This window comes from Capricornis sumatraensis, chromosome 15, assembly GCF_032405125.1.
Source record: "Capricornis sumatraensis isolate serow.1 chromosome 15, serow.2, whole genome shotgun sequence".
Taxonomy (NCBI): domain Eukaryota; kingdom Metazoa; phylum Chordata; class Mammalia; order Artiodactyla; family Bovidae; genus Capricornis; species Capricornis sumatraensis.
The window spans coordinates 23,937,665-23,958,349 of record NC_091083.1 but is presented as its reverse complement, the minus strand read 5'-3'; the positions used below and the strand labels follow the sequence as shown (position 1 = coordinate 23,958,349).

General features: G+C 37.6%; 1 protein-coding gene across 1 annotated transcript in view; it reads right to left on the bottom strand.

Annotated features, from left to right (window-relative positions):
• The window catches only part of MALRD1 (MAM and LDL receptor class A domain containing 1), a 590,849-nt gene that overhangs the window by 299,703 nt on the left and 270,461 nt on the right, over positions 1-20,685 (bottom strand). Inside the window, exons 27-28 of the mRNA XM_068987706.1 lie at positions 4,533-4,778; positions 2,576-2,733 (exon numbers count right to left, since the gene is read on the bottom strand). Coding sequence (XP_068843807.1) covers positions 2,576-2,733; positions 4,533-4,778 — 404 coding nt within the window. The remainder of the gene's footprint in view (positions 1-2,575; positions 2,734-4,532; positions 4,779-20,685) is intronic.

Genomic DNA, 20,685 nt, shown 5'->3' with positions numbered 1-20,685 from the left:
TATTGGTCAGTGCTTTCATGCCTTTTGCATCTGAATGTATATATATATTTCAGACCTAGATTTCAGATTCTCCAGGTTAGACTTTAATGTCATGCATGTAATGTGTAATGGCCATTCCTTCACAAGGATTATCCCAAACAATGGTTGTCCTGAGCCCAGTGATGGGCTCCTCTGGGGAAGCACCATTCCTTTCCTCTAATCCCTTCATCCTGCAGTCCCTTCTCCGAAGAGCTGAGACAGACATAAGAACTAAGTCTCAAGGCTTTGCCTTCACTATGTTATGATGTATCTATTGAAATAGTATAAATATAAATGAACAGTCAGTCATCAGGAAGAATTTCTGGAGCTGTGGGGGACACTTACAAAAGGAATAGTCATGGTTGGCAAAAGTGTCAAGGAAAGATTTGTGAAAGGCTGAATCTACCCGATTATGTTGGACCTGATGTGGAGGAAAAACACGGGAACACAGAAGGAGGCATTCCCGAGAAAAAATAGAGGAGACTGGGCCGGGGACACCATATGCATATATTGGGACCATTTTAAAGGATACGGAGTTCAGAAAGAAAGAAAAGGTAGCATTCATAACCCTGTTGTGTTTGCCACCTGGCTAGGACGATTTCCAACTAATAAGTGAAGTGAAATCCAACATGCTTCCACACAGACAGAAGCCTAAGCAGTACTTTGTAGTGATGATCAAAAATATGTATTGTGTTAGCTACCAAAATGAAATGATTGCCCTAATTCATGAATATAAAATCAATATATGGTATGAAAGATTTCTCTCTATAATAAATGTAGCTAAATAATAATAGGCATTTTTTTAATACAATAGGAATATAGGTCTTTAAAGTTGCTATTAAGTGTCCAGAGGAATTGGGAGGAATATGGGAGCTCAATGTGACTTGATAGGAAGACATATATATCAAATCAGTATAATTTTATAGTAAAGTTTTTTTATAGTAATGTAAAGCTTGTTACTATAAGAGAAGAGAAATGTAAATATGAGTGAAGCAAATAATAAAGGTAAAATCCAGTGTATCAAACCCTTCACATGGCACTGTTGAAAAAAGACAACTTGCTCAAAATGGAATCCCTTGTACTAAGCACCACTACAGAAAACTAAGACCTTAATACCTAATTTAATTGCAGTTTCAACTTCCCTCAGGAATGTAATCTTAACCAGTCAGCACTAGAGAAATTATCTGTCCAAAAGAACCCTTCCATCCTCCTTAGGAGGGGACCTTCCCTGAAACAATGCTTTTTTTTTTTTGGCTAATAATTTCCTTTTCCAGCCCTCTTTCTGCCTTTGAAAACCTTTTTTGTTTCTATAACTTGGCAGAATTCCTTTCTATCTGCTACATGGGATGCTGCCCAATTCATGAATCGTTCAACAAAGCAATTTGATCTTTAAATTTCCTCAGTTGAAGTTTTATTATTTAACAGTACAGACCATATAACCCAGTGTCACATTCAATAGAGTACTGGAAAATGCTCTTCTAAGAACTTTAAGCACTGTATTTCAGTAAGTTTCCATATTTAAATATAAGAATAAATCACTGTGGTATTTTCTGCATGCATTTTATTAGGCAGGCTTTTCTGCATTATTAGAGAAGGGTCCTAAATTATAAAGTTAGCTCAGGTTTCAGATAAAACATGAATTATGCAGCCATGAGCTATTCAGACAAATGAGGCCTTTGATATTCTGGTCAGGCATTGTCCATCAATGTGGGGGCACTTCACCAAAGCCCACGTGTGAGAAAACAGCAACAGCCCCAAAAGCATGTTTTCAGAGTAAGCTTTCTTGGAATTCTAAAGAGATTCTTGAAATGAACATGCATGTGTACATACATGCAGGCATGCATGTATGCACACACACACATACACACACCCCACCTTTTTGCTGCTGCTGTAACTTGCCAAAGAGCCAAAGTATGTGAACCAAGTCTCATTAATATTAATATATACTTCATTATTTTGCTCCCCAAACACTGTCACTCTGTTAAACTAAATTAAAGCCCTGTCAGAAACATCTAATTAATCCACAGTAAGAAAATGTATTACTGTGTCATAGTTAATAAGCAGTTCAGTGTAATCATACCTTGATCATTCTCCTCGGCAGTCCTGTCCTTTGTATGCTGTACTTAGAACCAGAATGTTTCACATTAATTTCTTTAATTATCATTCATATATTAATTACAATGGATAGCTACTCTCCTTTCAGATGTACAAATTATCTAGATTCTTTCAGTGAGGAGGATAGGCAAGGAAATACCCAAATAGAGTGAAGAAACTTGTGGGTCTTGGACTAATTGTTACCACAAAGAGTTTCTGAGAGTCAGTTATAACCTCTGTTACAACCTGTTGTATGATGGTTGTATGATGTTGAGCTCCAAGCTGGTTCCTGTGCCCAGTTTACCAAATTCCACAAAACATCTGAACCACAAGCAGCATCGCCCTCTGATGGGAGGAGGCCTTCCAGGGCCAGGTCAGCAGAGTTGTGATAAACTCCCTTTGGCCATGTGCTACCTGTAGGAAACTTCAGGAAGCTCAGAGGCATCACAAACTGAAACCTTACCTTAATGAGGATCTGAATGGACCCTGTGGCTTTTGTGGATATGAAATACCAGAAGCTCATGGTGCAGGCAGCACTGGATTCTTGCCACAGGCCACTCTTGAGGTGTGCTTCTTCACCCCGCAGGCCCACTGGAGTAGCTTCCAGATACAGGAAGTGCCCTAGGAACAAGATGCAATTCAGATCATGGCAAAATAACATGGAGAGGATCATTTTAGTTTTTCTATCGTAGGGTTTTTAATTACATTTCATAGGATCTCAACTTCTAAAGGTATTTCTACTTGAAAGAGAAAGGGAATCTAATAGCCTTGCCTCCAGCTCACTGACAGAACACTTTCCAACTGTCTGTGCTTTTAGCAAAGTACTTCACAGTGTGCAGATGAATTGATCTGACAGAATATTTATGCCATGGACTCAATGAGACAGTTACAGAAATCATTTCATAGACTCCCCAAACTATCCAGTTACTGTGAAACAATGCAAAGATTGTCTACAGAATATAAATAAAGAAATATGACATGCTTTCAAACAGTGAGTCACCTTTTGAGTGCACAAATAAAATGATCAGAATTTTAATATACAACATACAAGGAAAGATACTGAGTTTTTGGCTTGTTTATCCAAATATCCAAAACATTTTATGTATGTAGAGCTGAGTGTGAGAATGGGACTCAGACCTTCCTTTCTCTGGCATGGTTGGTCCAGCTTGGAGAGCTCTGTTTTATCATGTGCTGTGTGCTTAGTCTCTTAGTCATGTCTGACTCTTTGCGACCCCATGGACTATAGCCCACCAGTCTCCTCTGTCCATGGGGATTCTCCTGGAAAGAATTCTGAAGAGGGTTGCTATGCCCTCCTCCAAGGGAATCTTCCTGACCCAGGGATTGAACCCAGGTCTCCTGCATTGCAGGCGGGCTCTTTAGGGAAGCCACTAGGGAAGCCCCTGTTTTATCATAGGCCTGTGAAACTTCAATATTTAAACACTGTTATTCTACTCTGTAGCAGCCAGAAATTAAAGATCCCTTCTTTATTCTGCTAATCTCTTTTGCCTGTTGACCAAAAAATCTGAGAAACAGGTTCAGCTCACTGTAAAAATGAGCCATTCCAAGCACCCTTCAGAGAGATGATCTTGCAGCTACATCTGCAAAACACATTTAGGGCTTTCTACTGCCTGTCCCCAAATACAGATCATCTCCCTTGATCTTGACAACTCCAGAGCAAATTTTATTATCTCCATTGGACAGAGGAGAGATTTGAGGATCTGAAAAGTTACATGACTTGCTACTGATCAAATGAATGATAGAATTCAAGGTTATTGATTGCAAATGTGTCATTTCAAAAAGGTACCTGAGGGCCGCCTATGTTATCATCTATCTACAATTATCAAAGCAATATTCAATTTTAATTACTCACTGTTATATGTTACATGTGTCCCCCCAAAAGATGTGAAAGTCCTAATTTCTGTCCCAGTTAATGTTAGCTTCTTTGGAAAAAGGGTTTTTGCTGATGATCAAGTTAAAATAAAGTCATGAGAGTGGCCTCTAGTTCAATAAGATCATTGTAACGAAAAGGGAAAATTTAGACACAGAGACATACATAGAGGGAAGACAACGCAAAGACAGACAGAGAGTCCCACCTACAAGCTGAGTAGCATCTGAAGCTACCAGAAGCTAGTGAGAGGCAAGGAATAGATTATTCTCCTTCAAAGTCCTCAACAGGAACCACCAGCCTTCTTGACACCGTGATTTCAAATTTCTAGCCCTCAAACTGTGAGACAATAAATGTCTGCTTTTAACACCACCCCGCTGAGGCTGTCTGCTATGCAGTCCTGGGAGACAAAGGTACTCATTAAATGTTTGACTTAGTTGCCCTGGCACCACGGTGGTCTCTCTGATGTCAGGAAAGACAATGTGATGCTCACTGTGAATAAAATTAGAGTAACTGGAACAACCTGATAACCTACCATTTTCATTTCCAAGTGTGTGGTCTCTGGGAGGTCTTAGGCTTTGTGGAGAGCCGACCCCCAAAACCCAATCGAAGTTTTCAGCCAAGGAGTTTTGCCAACCACACCAGCCTTTTTCAAAAGTACAGGAGCCACCACATTCATTTTCATCAGTATAATCTCCACAGTCATCTACAAAATTACAGCTCTGCTCCAGTTTAAAACATTTGCCATTCTGGCATTCCCGATAGCCAAGTGGACAGTAACCTAAAAAACAAACGAAAAGGATGAGGAAACACTCCCACCACGTTCGTGAGGTTAAAAAGTAGGAAGAGTAGATTCCCTTTAATACGTAAAGAAACATAGTGTTCTTAGGAGTTTGGGGTGTCTGACCCCTGCCTCTCTCTCCCCTAACCTCTCCAGGGTTCTGGTCTATAGCTTATTTACAAACATCATTCAAAAGAAAACAATCAGTCATTTTATTGATCTAGGAATGTACTCCAATCGGCCTCAAATGCAGCATGTCCTGTGAGCTATCCTCAAAGAGACAAATTAGATCTAAAAACCAAAGAGAGGCTTTCTATTTTTAATCCTGAAACAAGATCTTCAGGGTAGTAAGAACTTATGTAACATGGGTTATTTGTAGGTACATCAGTATCCATGCACTCCATTATTTATCAGAAGCCAAATATATATCACACTTCCTCAGAAGCAGGGGTATGGATATACAACTAATATTTAACCTTCCAACAGATTTTTTTCCTCCAAAATGCTTATTTATTTCAAGTTGTTTGGAATTTAAGGAGCAATTTTCCTACAAAGTAATGTTGCCCATAAAGACTTTTCTACAAACTTTAAGACAAAGCATGATGCTTTTGAATGTCTGAGTTTGAACTGATGCTGATAACTCATCAGTTATGTGATTTGGATCATTCCTATATTTGATGAATTTTAGTCTACTGATCAGAAAAGAGAAAAAAATAATAGTGAAATGTTAAACTAATTAGAGAGACTTGTTTATATTGGGGATCCTCAGTCTCTGGGATCTAACGCCTGATGATCTGAGGTGGAGCTGATGTAATAAGAATAGAAATAATGTGTACAATAAATGTAATGGGCTTGAATTATCACAAAACTATACCCCCACCCTCATGCCACAGAAAAGATTATCTTTCACAAAACCATTCTCTTGTGCCAAAAAGGTTGGGGACTTCTGGTTTCTATCACTAGAAGAGTGCTTGAACCTTCACAGGTAATCAGTAAATATTAGTCAAATGAGTGAGTTTAAGTGTTTTGGAAATAATAACCAGTTCAATAGGCACATCGTTATAAATATCCTGCTCCAATATTTCAATAGAAGATAACCACCGTGGTTGACAATATTTCAGTAGGAAAAGTTCTGATGTGGTGACATCACTTCCCATTTGCTTTGTGACTCTATAGTACAATCGAGTCAATATAGTCCAATAGAGGAAAACAAAAGTCACTTTGTTTTCCTTCCTCCTTAGTTGGCCAGTTAGGGGAGCTGGTAATACCACTTCATACTTCATTTTTATTTTTTTTTATTTGTTTTCTTTTAATATAAATTTATTTATTTTAATTGGAGCTTAATTACTTTACAATATTGTATTGGTTTTGCCATACATCAACATGAATCCACCACAGGTATACATGTGTTCCCCATCCTGAACAACCTTCCCTCCTCCCTCCCCGCACCATCCCTCTGGGTCATGCCGGTGCACCAGCCCCAAGCATCCAGTATCATGCATCGAACCTGGACTGGCAATTTGTTTCATATATGATATTATACATGTTTCAATGCCATTCTCCCAAGTTATCCCACCCTCTCCCTCTCCCACAGAGTCCAAAAGACTGTTCTATACATCTCTGTCTCTTTTGCTGTCTCTCATACAGGGTTATCGTTACCCTCTTTCTAAATTCCATATATATGCATTAGTATACTGTATTGGTGTTTTTCTTTCTGGCGTACTTCACTCTGTATAATCGGCTCCAGTTTAATCCATCTCATCAGAACTGATTCAAATGTATTCTTTTTAACAGCTGAGTAATACTCCATTGTGTATATGTACCACTGCTTTCTTATCCATTCATCTGCTGATGGACATCGAGGTTGCTTCCATGTCCTAGCTATTATAAACTGCTGCGATGAACATTGAGGTACACATGTCTCTTTCAGTTCTGGTTTCCTCGGTGTATATGCCCAGCAGTGGGATTGCTGGGTCATAAAGCAGTTCTATTCCCAGTTTTTAAAGGAATCTCCACACTGTCCTCCCCAGTGGCTGGACTAGTTTGCATTCCCACCAACAGTGTAAGAGGGTTCCCTTTTCTCCACATCCTCTCCGGCATTTATTGCTTGCAGACTTTTGGATTGCAGCCATTCTGACTGGCATGAACTGGTACCTCATTGTGGTTTTGATTTGCAATTCTCTGATAATGAGTGATGTTGAGAATCTTTTCATGTGTTTGTTAGCCATCTATATGTCTTCTTTGGAGAAATGTCTATTTAGTTCTTTGGCCCATTTTTTGATTGGGTCGTTTATTTTTCTGGAATGAGCTGCAGGAGTTGGTTGTATATTTTTGAGATTAGTTGTTTGTCAGTTGCTTCATTTGCTATTATTTTCTCCCATTCTGAAGGCTGTCTTTTCACCTTGCTTATAGTTTCCTTTGTTGTGCAGAAGCTTTTAATTTTAATTATGTCCCATTTTTTTATTTTTGCTTTTATTTCCAATATTCTGGGAGGTGGGTCATAGAGGATCCTGCTGTGATTTATGTCTGAGAGTGTTTTGCCTATGTTCTCCTCTAGGAGTTTTATAGTTTCTGGTCTTACATTTAGATCTTTAATCCATTTTGAGTTTATTTTTGTGTGTGGTGCTAGAAAGTGTTCTAGTTTCATTCTTTTACAAGTGGTTGACCAGTTTTCCCAGAACCACTTGTTAAAGAGATTGTCTTTAATCCATTGTATATTCTTGCCTCCTTTGTCAAAGATAAGGTGTCCATAGGTGTGTGGATTTATCTCTGGGCTTTCTATTTTGTCCCAAAGATCTATATTTCTGTCTTTGTGCCAGTACCATACTGTCTTGATGACTGTGGCTTTGTAGTAGAGCCTGAAGTCAGGCAGGTTGATTCCTCCAGTTCCATTCTTCTTTCTCAAGATTGCTTTGGCTATTCGAGGTTTTTTGTATTTCCATGTAAATTGTGAAGTTATTTGTTCTAGCTCTGTGAAAAATACCGTTGGTTGCTTGATAGGGATTACATTGAATCTATGGATTGCTTTGGGTAGTATACTCATTTTCACTATATTGATTCTTCCAATCTATGAAGATGGTATATTTCTCCATCTGTTAGTGTCCTCTTTGATTTCTTTCACCAGTGTTTTATGGTTTTCTATATATAGGTCTTTAGTTTCTTTAGGTAGATATATTCCTAAGTATTTTATTCTTTTTGTTGAAATTGTGAATGGAATTGTTTCCTTAATTTCTCTTTCTGTTTTCTCATTATTAGCATATAGAAATGCAAGGGATTTCTGTGTGTTGATTTTATATCTTTCAACTTTACTATATTCATCAATTAGCTCTAGGAATTTTCTGGTGGAGTCTTTAGGGTTTTCTATGTAGAGGATCATGTCATCTGCAAACAGTGAGAGTTTTACTTCTTCTTTTCCAATTTGGATTCCTTTTATTTCTTTTTCTGCTCTAATAGCTGTGGCCAAAACTTCCAGAGCTATGTTGAATAGTAGTGGTGAAAATGGGCAGCTTTGTCTTGTTCCTGACTTTAGAGGACATGCTTTCAATTTTTCACCATTGAGGATAATGTTTGCTGTGGGTTTGTCATATATAGCTTTTATTATGTTGAGGTATGTTCCTTCTATTCCTGCTTTCTGGAGAGTTTTTATCATAAATGGATGTTGAATTTTGTCAAAGGCTTTCTCTGCATCTATTGAGATAATCATCTGGTTTTTATTTTTCAATTTGTTAATGTGGTGAATTACATTGATTGATGTGTGGATATTGAAGAATCCTTGTATCCCTTGGATAAAGCCCATCTGGTCATGGTGTATGATCTTTTTAATGTGTTGTTGGATTCTGACTGCTAGAATTTTGTTAAGGACTTTTGCATCTATGTTCATCAGTGATATTGAACTGTAGTTTTCTTTTAGGTGGGAGTTTCCATGGCCTGAGAGAGTGGCTGGAGGTTGAGGACTGGTATGGATTAGAGGAAGGAGGTGATTCAGACATTTAATGGAAGGTGTTCTGAGAATTGGAAACTGCTTTTGATAGAATCTTATAGAAAAGCTTTTATGCTCTGGATCAGTCTCACATTTTACAAAACAGATGGCTAAGAGGAAAGAAGTGGCAGGAGAGGAATGGAAGGCCAGGTAGAGATCAATGGGGAAGAACTGGTGTTCTGAGAATTCCCAGCCACTTTGTGTGCTAAGCTCTTCTTGGACTGCACATTCAAGATTGCCTAATTAAATGGCTTTTACATTTGCAATGCCTTTGAAACAAATTTCAACTATGCATTCTGTCTCTAACAAAACTTTTCTTGTCTTCTAGGTTAATTGCTAACATTTTCCTTTATTGCAGTGTAAGATTAAACTATTTTTATTTAGGTGCCCAATTCAGCTGGCAGATTGGAGGGTAAGACAAAAGACCTTTGCTGTTTCAATTACAGAGCTTGACTGAGAATTGTAACATTTAAGCATTTTTGAGCTACACAGAAATGGAGATCATTTACATTAACCCTCTCACTTATAGATGAGAAAACTGATGATTATAGATGTTAAGTGACTTGCTGATTTTCAAGAGGAGCAATGCAATTTGGACCCAGGTGTTGTCTTCAGAATTATTTTTTAAGTCCATTGACTTGAAGAACAGTGGTAGGTCTACTATTGTAAGACACAAGATCACTGAGGGATGAAACACCAGTGTTGACTACCAGATACATTATTTCTCATGGATCTGTTGAGAACATGAGAAATTACTAGATCATTTGATTTTATATAATTGACATTTGTATTGATTCAATCAATTTCAATTTGTCTGGGGAAATAAAAGCAAATTTACTGGTTTTGAAGATGTTTTTCTCCAAAGCAACTGGGTCAAGCTAAAATCTAATTCTTCTAAAACACAAGAGAAAATAATTTGGACATGTCTCTAAGTGGAAACATGAGGCAAAATATTACACAATCAATACAGCTAATATTTTAAGATAGTCATAATGTGAATCACTGTTTTACATTTATAAAACATAAACACCTGCATAATTTAAAATATAACAATTCAAATATAACACAAAATTAATTTTCAACAGACAGCTCTCTAGGTTAATAAATAAAATTTCACTGCTATAATGTACACTTATCCATAAAACAACAAGTGATATTTTTTGGTAAATTCAAGGGAAGTTATCAACTAATATTATTTACCTATTTCTAAATTATTTTCTATGGCTATTGTTTTGTTCAAGGAAATCAGCTACCTAAAAGTAGGGTGTATACCTTTAAATGATTTGATATTAAGGATCTAATGATAGTGTGTTCTTTTTTACAGAAAAAAATACTGTTTAAATTAGGCAGTAACCCTCCTGATAGGCAGTTTAATTTTGTGTGCTGTGCTGTGATTAGTCGCTCAGTTGTGTCTGATTCTTTGCAACCCAATGGACTGTAGTCCGCCAGGATCTTTTGTCCATGGGGATTTTCCAGGCAAGAACACTGGAGTAGGTTGCCATGCCCTCCTCCAAGGAACTTCCCATCCCAGGGGTCAAACCCAGGTCTTCCGCATTGCAGGCAGATTCTTTACCATCTGAGCAGTAGGGAAGCCCTTAATTTTGTAAGGAAGAACAAATTATAAAATTTTAAAACCTCCCATGTAAACATGAGAGACTTTGAAACTTAATATGCTTACGTTCAAAATCTGATTCTTCCCCTTCAAACTTACTCACTGAACACTCTGCTCCATCTGTGTTAATGGCAAGTCTATAAGTCCAGTTGCTTGGAGAGAAAAAAGTCTTGTAAAGAGCTCTGTGTTGGAAGTCTGACTCCACTTTTCAACGTATGACTTAATGACTGACAGCCTTTCCCCATGTGTTCTACATCCAGGAAATCTTCAAACCATCTTGGTACGTATGTGATGTCATCAGTCTTAGAGGTGATAAGATATATTCTAATTATAAGACTGACAATCGACAGAATTCACTGAATGTTTACATGATTTATGAGATAAAATATTACATATATTATTATTACAACTCCTAGAGCTTGGGAGTATCCTCAGTTTCAAGGTAGACTGCTGTCCAAAATTTGGTTCAGATATTAAGACTGATAACACCACACAACACACCAGGATTGCATTACTCACAAAATGAGGTTTTCTAAGAAAGCCCAGGTGCTCTCCCTGTTGGTGGAACATCCCAAATACATCAGCCCCTACCTACCTGTGCACAGTAATCTTCATCCAGGTCCTATCCCCTAACCAGCATAACACTCTCTCCAGTTTCCTTTCCTCATTCTCTAAATAATAATAATAATTATTATATATTCACATATAATACTGTTTTAATAATATATAATATTTTATCTCATAGCTCATATATGATCTTTCAGTGAATTCTGTCAATTTTCAATCCTACTCTGTTGGAAAAGGTGATGTTACTACTACTTTTGGTTCAAGCCACTATCATTTTCTGTGTGTGATTTTATTACAACACTTTCCTTCCTGATCTCTGTACCCTACCACTTCCCATTAAGCAATAAAGAACGATGGTGATGTAAGCTGTTATATACAGAATGGATAAACAACAAAGTCCTACTGTATAACACAGGGAACTGTATTCAATATCCTATGATAAACCGTCATGGAAAAGAATATTAAAAAGAATGTAATGTATACATACACACACACATATATAAATCACTTTTCTCTACAGCAGAAAATTAACACATTATAAATCAACTATACTTTAATAAAAATATTTACCTAGAAAAACCATGGAGATATTTTATATAAATTGAATGTTACTTCTCTGTCCCAAATGCTACAATATTTAAATACTATTCCCCATTACAAGGAACTAGGTCTTCTTGGAAAAATGGTCTATTTGGGGCTAAGGAAAAGAAGGTCCAAGATGAGCCTAGGAATTTTTTGTGTGTGCCAAAAATTAGAAAAGTGCTCAAAAAAATTACATCATTATGATGAAAGTCTGAATTACTGGTCATCAGAAATAATTTCAACATCAAAATAAGCAATGAGAGGACTTCGGCTCTTACCACACATATAAGAAAGAGTAAGAAGGTATGAAATTATTCTCCAGCCATAAGCAGCTAGAAGCTTGGGGGAAATCTATGTCTGATACTTATGCTCTGTGAAACTGTTTACACTATAAACAGGAGAAGCACCAGCTCATACAACTTCAAGGCCTAGCTGACAGTTCCAGACCAGGTCCTGAACGTCAGGAGATGCATTTCTTTATCTCACTTTGCAATTCTGTTCATATGGCAAGAGAGTTCACTGGAGCAACCAAACCTTCTGCATGATATGAGGCTAGAAAATAAAACCCTTCTGGTTATTGTCTTTGCAGTAGGTAAAACATGGCAGACCATTTGCTTTGGGAGATGCTAAAAGATTTCAAAGGCCTTCCTATTAGTTATTTTTAAGCCTCTTGATATTTCCCTTTAGTAATTTTCAGCAAAAATTTGAAAATATCAAGGTTTCTGGGATCTACTTTAATGTTATTAGCATGAAGGAGATAATATGTGGAAAAAAGTTCCATAAAATAGATAGGGGTGGCCTTAAAGCACTGACAAACGAAAGACAACAACAGCAACAAAAGTAGAGAAACTGTAATTTGCAATAAGAAATAAAAGAGAAACATGGAGGAAAGTCTAGGTTGAAAAAAGGCCTCCAGGTTTTAAGGAAAAAGACCTGACATGCTTCCAACTGGCTGTGACTGCAGTACTGCTGAGGCCCTACCTGAGAAGAGTAGCATTCTGTACTTCTGTGCTTCCTGGGCAAGGCTTACTAGCCAAAGGCTCACTCAGCCCTCAACTGGGAACAAACTGCCAGCTGGACAAAATATAAAAATATTGTGCCTGCAGGCTCCCACTTCTTCATTCCAAATAGTAGCAATCCAAATATTCAAAGAGCACTTTCTAACAGTCTTGATCAGAACGATGAAATTTACACTAACACAGTTACCACTCATGTTCATTCAAAACACACTGTCAGTTCATTTCTCAACTTTTACTCAATTTTAATACTGAACGTTTGAGAAATATTACATTAACATTACATGCTCACCTTGAATTAACTCTAACTCTCCTAGAAGAACACTAAAATAATTACAAAGGAACCTGTAAAGATACATGTTTCTTAATAATTCTGACTTGGAGAACATTTCTAACGTCTTGGTGGTAAACGATCTATATATCTTGGTTTTAAGGGTATCATACTTAGTAACATAAAGTAATGAGTTAGATCACTAAGCATCTCTGTTTTCTGAAGTCTTATTTTTGCTGTCAAGAAATGTAAAATAATTATTTATTGTCTTTCAGTGTACCTAGTAGGGGCTCCAAATATTTAAGGAGAATTATTTTTATCTAAGACATTGCAAATGGAGCTGTTGCCATAAGACAAAGCTAGAGCTACAAGTCTGACCTACGGTTAAATTTCAAGCTCGAAATCACTTTAGGAAAATTGTATTTTGTACTTCTACGCAGTTAACTTTTTCCATCCTTCCTTTTATGGCTTTTGACAATCCCATACTAAATAAAAGCCTTCCATATGTTTTCCAGGACTGTATGATTACTATATGATTTCATTTTTAAAAAGATTTCAAACCTTTGATGCACCTGAAATTTACTTTGGCTGCAAATGAACAGTAAGATTTTTAGAGTGAAAAAGAGGAATATATACACAAGCACAACATACATGTGTACTGGTGTATTTATTGACTGTCTCTGGAAAGATATATAAGCAGTGAACAATTCCTCTGGAAATAGAAACAAAGACTAAAGTCAAAAGAAAATTTTTAATTTCTGCTCCTTTTTGGTAATACTGTGTGTGTGTGATGAAATGAAAGTTTGCTTTATTTTAAAAAGAAATTGGTGAGAACAAAGGCTTGAACACACCAGGGCCTCATCCATGGTTAAAGAAAGGGCTATGGTTGTAAAATTATATTATAATTGGGAAATCCCAAAGAGACTGAAGTTCCTTTGAAGAGTATTAGCCTGGTATGAGCGGCAAGAATGTTGACAATGTTCTGGACACCATGGTTTATGGAGAAGTGGGAGACTGAACACACTCTACTCCAAATGGCTATGAAAGAAATGTTGAAATTAAGGGAGAATTGAATCCAATTTCAGTTTAAAAAAGGAGTTATAAGGAATGAAATGCTCTACTATAGTTAGGGGAAAGGCCAAGTTTGCTGAGGTGACAGAGAATCAACTCCAGGTCTGTTTGCCACTCACCTTTCCAGCCTCCTCTCTGATCATGCTCTTCCCCTCAACTTCCCACCATGAACCTCCTGGCCTTCATCCAGCCCCGCCAACCACAGACACTTTACACAAGCTGGACCACCTACCTGCCTCAACAACTCTCCCTTTGAAAATCTTGTAGATTTAAGCTCAATCTCTACTTCCTGCAAGAAGCCATGTTTGGTCAAATCCTTCTGTTATAACCTGTTATCACACCAGGCAGCTTTTCTTCAAAGAACTTTTCAGAACTCTGTGTTATATGTGTCTACATATATAACACACCTTAAAAGTGCTCACTATACGTTCACTGGCTGAACAAAAAAATGAATGAGTGAATGAATGAATGAACTGAATAAAACAGAGGAGAGCACAGTGATGACTGAGAGCTTCCTAGAAGATAGTGCATGCTCAGTTGCTAAGTCGTGTCCGACTCCTTGCGACCCCATGAAAAGTACCCACCAAGCTCCTCTGTCCAAGGAATTTCCCAGGCAAGAATATTGGAGTGGATTCCCATTTTCTCCAGAGGATCTTCCTGACCCAGGGATCAAACTCACATCCCCTGCTTGGCAGGTGGATTCTTTACCACTGACCCACCAGGGAAGCCCTCCTAGAAGATGGCTGAGTGAAAATGATTTGCTATTCTGGTTGTTGGACAAGGATAACAGGCACAGGACTGTGTTTGAACTGATGAAATCTGAGATACCAAGACTGAGAAAATTATACGGAGTCAGTCACTTCAGACCTGTTTTGCTGTGATGAAAATGTCAAATACTTCTGGGTTTTTCTCCTTTTGTTTTGGATAGTGACAGTAGCTATTCAGTTTGTTCAAAATATACATTTTCAATACTTTAAGCAAAGATTTACCTATTACTTCTATAGGCAGAATTTATTATAGTCACAATTCCAATTTAATACTACCTTCATATAATTTGATCCTATAACAAAGCAGTTTCCATTTGTAAACCCTATTGACCTGGTTAACAAAAATTCTATGTAATGAAACTGAGGCAACTACCTAATTCAAAGGGAAATATACAAAAGATGATTTAAGCTAAATTCTATTAATAGGAAGCAAAGCAAATCCACAGGATTTGGGTGCCTAAATGCTACTCCCATTTGTGCAATGTATTATGTCTAAAATTAACTGGGGTAAACCAAGCCATGTTTGAATTTGCTTTAGTTTATGTATTTTTGACTTATTATATATCATTCACAGTGAGTTGAATGCAAAATCCTTTTAAAACAAGATTAAAATATAGGACTTCCCTGGTGGCTCAGACGGTAAAGCGTCTGTCTACAATGTGAGAGGCCTGGGTTCGACCCCTGGGAAATCTCCAGGAAGATTTCCTGGAGAAGGAAATGGCAACCCACTCCAATACTTCTTGCCTTGAAAATCCCATGGATGGAGGAGCTTGGTGCAGGCTACTATCCATGGGGTCGCAGAGTTGGGCACAACTGAGCGACTTCACTTCACTTTCACTTTCCTTAAAATATGTATTGTCTACCTAGTTTTCAGTACTTTTGTGTGTATGTCTGTGTGTATGTATGTTACATATGTGTTGCATAAGTCACACATATTATATATATGTATAATTTTGTATATATACATATGAAAGTATTAAATATATGAGCATGCATATATATTAAAATATGGTTAAAATGAGTGAAAAGCAATTTTAAAGTAAATGGCAAAATTAGTTATTTATCAATCACCTCCTATATGTTTTGCTTTGTGCTAGACATTTTATGAATATCATCTCTAATCCTCATAACAACATTATAAGAAACATTACCTCCATTTTCAAATGTGGTAACTAAGGAGAAGAAGGCTAAAGTACAATTTTATACACGATCGGTGCTACTTTCTCAACTCGTCCCGTCCTCTCCTTCCTCTGCTGTGTACGCAAGTCTGTTCTCTACATCTGTGTTTCCATTCCTCCCTTGCAATAGGTTCATCGGTACCATTTTTCTAGAGTTCACATATATGCATTAATATACAATATTTGTTTTTCTCTTTCTTACTTCACTCTGTATAACAGGTTCATCCCCCCCACTCCCAGTGACTCAAATTTATTTCTTTTTATGACTAATATTTCATTGTATATAAGGTACATGTTAATGATATTTTAATACTTTCTCTTCAGTAAGACAGAAATGACCAAATGGGTAAACAGATGGAATCAAAGGATAAAGAGAGCCTAATACAAAGAATCTAGTTACAAACTTAGAAGCACAAGCTGAAATCAAGATTCCCAGAAGAAATATAGATAACCTCAGATATGCAGATGACACCACTCTTATGGCAGAAAGTGAAGATGAACTGAAGAACCTCTTGATGAAAGTGAAAGAGGAGAGTGAAAAAGTTGGCTTAAAGCTCAATATTCAGAAAACTAAGATCATGGCATCCGGTCCCATCACTTCATGGGAAATAGATGGAGAAACAGGGGAAATAGTGATAGACTTTATTTTGGGGGCTCCAAAGTCACTGCAGATGGTGATTGCAGCCATGAAATTAAAAGACACTCCTTGGAAGAAGAGTTATGACCAACCTAGACAGCATATTAAAAAGCAGAGACATTACTTTGCCAACAAAGGTCCATCTAGTCAAGGATATGGTTTTTCCAGTAGTCATGTATGGATGTGAGAGTTGGACTATAAAGAAAGCTGAGTGCTGAAGAATTGATGCTTTTGAACTGTGGTGTTGGAGAAGATTCTTGAGAGTCCCTTGGACTCCAAGGAGATCCAACCAGTCCATCCTAAAGGAAATCAGTTCTGAATGTTCATTGGAAGGACTGATGTTGAAGCGGAAATTCAGTACTTTGGCCACCTGATGTGAAGAGCTGACGCATTTGAAAAGGCCCTGATGCTGGGAAAGATTGAAGGCGGGAGGAGAAGGGGACGACAGAGGATAAGATAGTAGGATGACATCACCAACTCAATGGACATGAAAGTGGGTAAACTCTGGGAGTTGGTGATGGATAGGGAGGCCTGGTGTGCTGCAGTCCATGGGGTCGCAGAGAGTCAGACACAACTGAGTGACTGAACTGAGCTGAATACCACCCAGAAACAAATTTAAAAAAAAAAAAACTTCTTGATTGGCACATGGAAATAGTAGCATGAATACATAAAAGGAGACCCACCAGGAGGCTATTATGTTTAGGGATGAAGTAGGTTCAGACTCACAGGTATGAGTATTAAGTAAGCAATGCCTGGAACACAGTGAATACTCAACCCCTATGAGCTGTTAACATTGTCATTAGAAGAGTAGCTGAGTTGATGGTGAAAAGTGGCTGATATTGGGAAATATGTTAAAGAAAACAGGGCCACAGAAATTTCTGGTAGATTCAAAGGTAAATAATCAGTATGGGAAAAGTCAAGAACACTTTTAGGTTTTTTGTATGAAAAACTGGCTGAATGATTTAACCATTTATTCAAGTCAGGGGAAGAGGAAAATTTGAGACAAAATAAACTTCTATTATTATTTGCAAGAAAAAGATAGATTAGTGTCATAATAGATAATAATAGAAATACCTTATTTTTATATAACATTATATAACATTAACATTCAGAAGATCATGGCATCTGGTCCCATCATTTCATGGGAAATAGATGGGGAAACAGTGGAAACAGTGTCAGACTTTATATTTCTGGGCTCCAAAATCACTGCAGATGGTGATTGCAGCCATGAAATTAAAAGACGCTTACTTCTTGGAAGGAAAGTTATGACCAACCTAGAGAGCATATTCAAAAGCAGAGACATTACTTTGTTAACAAAGGTCCATCTAATCAAGGCTATGGTTTTTCCAGTAGTCATGTATGGATGTGAGAGTTGGACTGTGAAGAAAGCTGAGGGCTAAAGAATTCATGCTTTTGAACTGTGGTGTTGGAGAAGACTCTTGCGAGTCCCTTGGACTACAAGCAGATCCAACCAGTCCATTCTAAAGGAGATCAACCCTGGGATTTCTTTGGAAGGAATGATGCTAAAGCTGAAACTCCACTACTTTGGCCACCTCATGTGAAGAGTTGACTCATTGGAAAAGATTATGATGCTGGGAGGGATTGGGGGCAGGAGGAGAAGGGGATGACAGAGGATGAGATGGCTGGATGGCATCACTGACTCGATGGACGTGAATTTGAGTGAACTCCAGGTGTTGGTGATGGACAGGGAAGCCTGGCATGCTGCGATTCATGGGGTCGCAAAGAGTTGGACATGACTGAGTGACTGAACTGAACTGAACATGTATTATACTGCCTTCATCTCAATTCCTAGGGGGATTAGAGACCAGGATTCCTTTGTATAGATGAGAAAATTGAGCTGGAGGAAGTATAAATGGCTTCAATACCTATACATCCACCAAGACATTATCACAGCAAAGCACACATTCGCAAATATTAACTATCTGCTGTATTTAAGTGCTCTCTCTGGAGAAGGATAATGCTGAATTTTCCTTGAAATTTACTGACATATGGAATCACACCCATGATGTATTTAAAAACAGAAGGGGGAAGAGTCATACATTGAGTGAGACAAATTGAGAAGTGGAATGAAAGCTGAAAGAATTTAAGTAATGAAGGTAATCAAAGGTAAACAAATCATTTCCTCCAAAAGTATTTGAAAAATACAAGGGAAAATAATGTACACACAAAGAAATTGACAGGAGAAAAAGTCTAGTTTTCTTTTTTCAGATTGTCTGCTACAAAATCAAGGCACCAAAAATTTTTGATGAAAATATGCAAATATCTGATAGTTTTAGGAATAAGAATTACAGTTTGGTGAAAGAAGGCTAACTGCTAATAGTTAACTAAGCATAGCAGGCAAATTCACCACACGAAGATCCGTTCACAGACCTTCAAGTCTGGTCTTAATCACTTCTTTTAACCTTCTTGTACAAAAATTTTCCATTACTAAAACTGTTGTTAAAATGGACTTCACTTTCACGGTTGTTCTGAAATATAAATAAATGATCATAAGATGCTTTGGAAAACATGGATCACTATGTAAATAACTATATAAAACCAAATTTAGGTGAACACATGCTTGGTTAAAAAAATAAAAACACTGTTTAATAGTCATCACTTTCATTATTGTAGCTTCCCTGATAGCTCAGATGGTAAAGAATCTGGCTCTGAGGCAGGAGACCTGGGTTTGATTCCTGAGTTGGGAAGATCCCTGGAGAAGGAAATGGCAACCCACTCTAGTATTCTTGCCTGGGAAATCCCATGGACAGAGGATCCTGGTGGGCTACAGTCCATGGGGTTGCTAAAGGTCATACACAGCCGAGGGACTCTCATTTTCATGTCATTATCATAACTAAAATTAATTGAATGTCAACCAATGCTGGGCATTTTATACATATTATCTCCAATTCTCACTACATTGAAAAATAATTATCTTGATTTTACACCAATATTAATTAACTAGTGCAAATTCACATTATTGGCGTATGGCAGAGCTGGGATTTAGACCTAAAGGGATCTAACACTGAGGTTTGTGTTATTTTTCATTATAACTCATTACATAAAATCCTAGGCCAAATGGAAAAAACTAAGAAATAAGAAGAAGCCAAGACTACATCTCTGTCCTAACAGAGTTTATAAATAACAACAATGCATACAGTTATACTAGAAGTAGAGGTTAGCTGAGAATATAATTCAGTATATGATGGAAGAACTGAATGGCATAAGTGAAGTCTAAGAAAGATGAGTGATAACAGGAGATGTAACACTGGGGTCACCGGTGATGACTCCAGAAAGGAGTTGAGTACTTAACTACCATAAAAAGAAGAGTAGAATTCATGCAAGAATCACAGAGAACAGAAAATTTATTTCCAGCAATCAACAAGTGGTATGAATAATAAGTACAATTCACAGCATGCTTATGGATAAGAAATAAATCAACTTTGAGATCCAAACTAATATTTGATAATTTACAAAGCACTTTCATATGTGTGTGTACCTATAGAAATATATATATATATATATATATATATACACATGTACTTATCAGTTAAGTTCAGTCACTCAGTCGTGTCCGACTCTTTGCGACCCCATGGACTGTAGCATGCCAGGCCTCCCTGTCTATCACCAGCTCCTGGAGTTTACTCAAACTCATGTCCATTGAGTCAGTGATGCCATCTAACCACCTCATCCTCTGTCATCCCCTTCTCCTCCCACCTTCAATCTTTCCCAGCGTCAGGGTCTTTTCAAATGAGTCAGCTCTTTGCATGAGGTGGCCAAAGTACTGGAATTTCAGCTTTACCATCAGTCCTTCCAATGAACACCCAGGACTGATCTCCTTTAGGATGGACTGGTTGGATCTCCTTGCAGTCCAAAGGACTCGCAAGAGTCTTCTCCAACACCACAGTTCAAAAACATCAATTCTTCAGCACTCAGCTTTCTTCACAGTCCAACTCTCACATCCATACATGACTACTGGAAAAACCTTGACTAGATCTAGCCTTGACTAGATGGACCTTTGTTGGCAAAATAATGTCTCTGCTTTTTAATATGCTGTCCAGGTTGATCATAACTCTTCTTCCAAGGAGTAAGTGTCTTTTAATTTCATGGCTACATCTGCAGTGACTTTGTAGCCCCCCCAAAATAAAGTCTGCCACTGTTTCCACTGTTTCTCCATCTATTTTTCATGAAGTGATGGGACCGGATGCTATGATCTTAGTTTTCTGA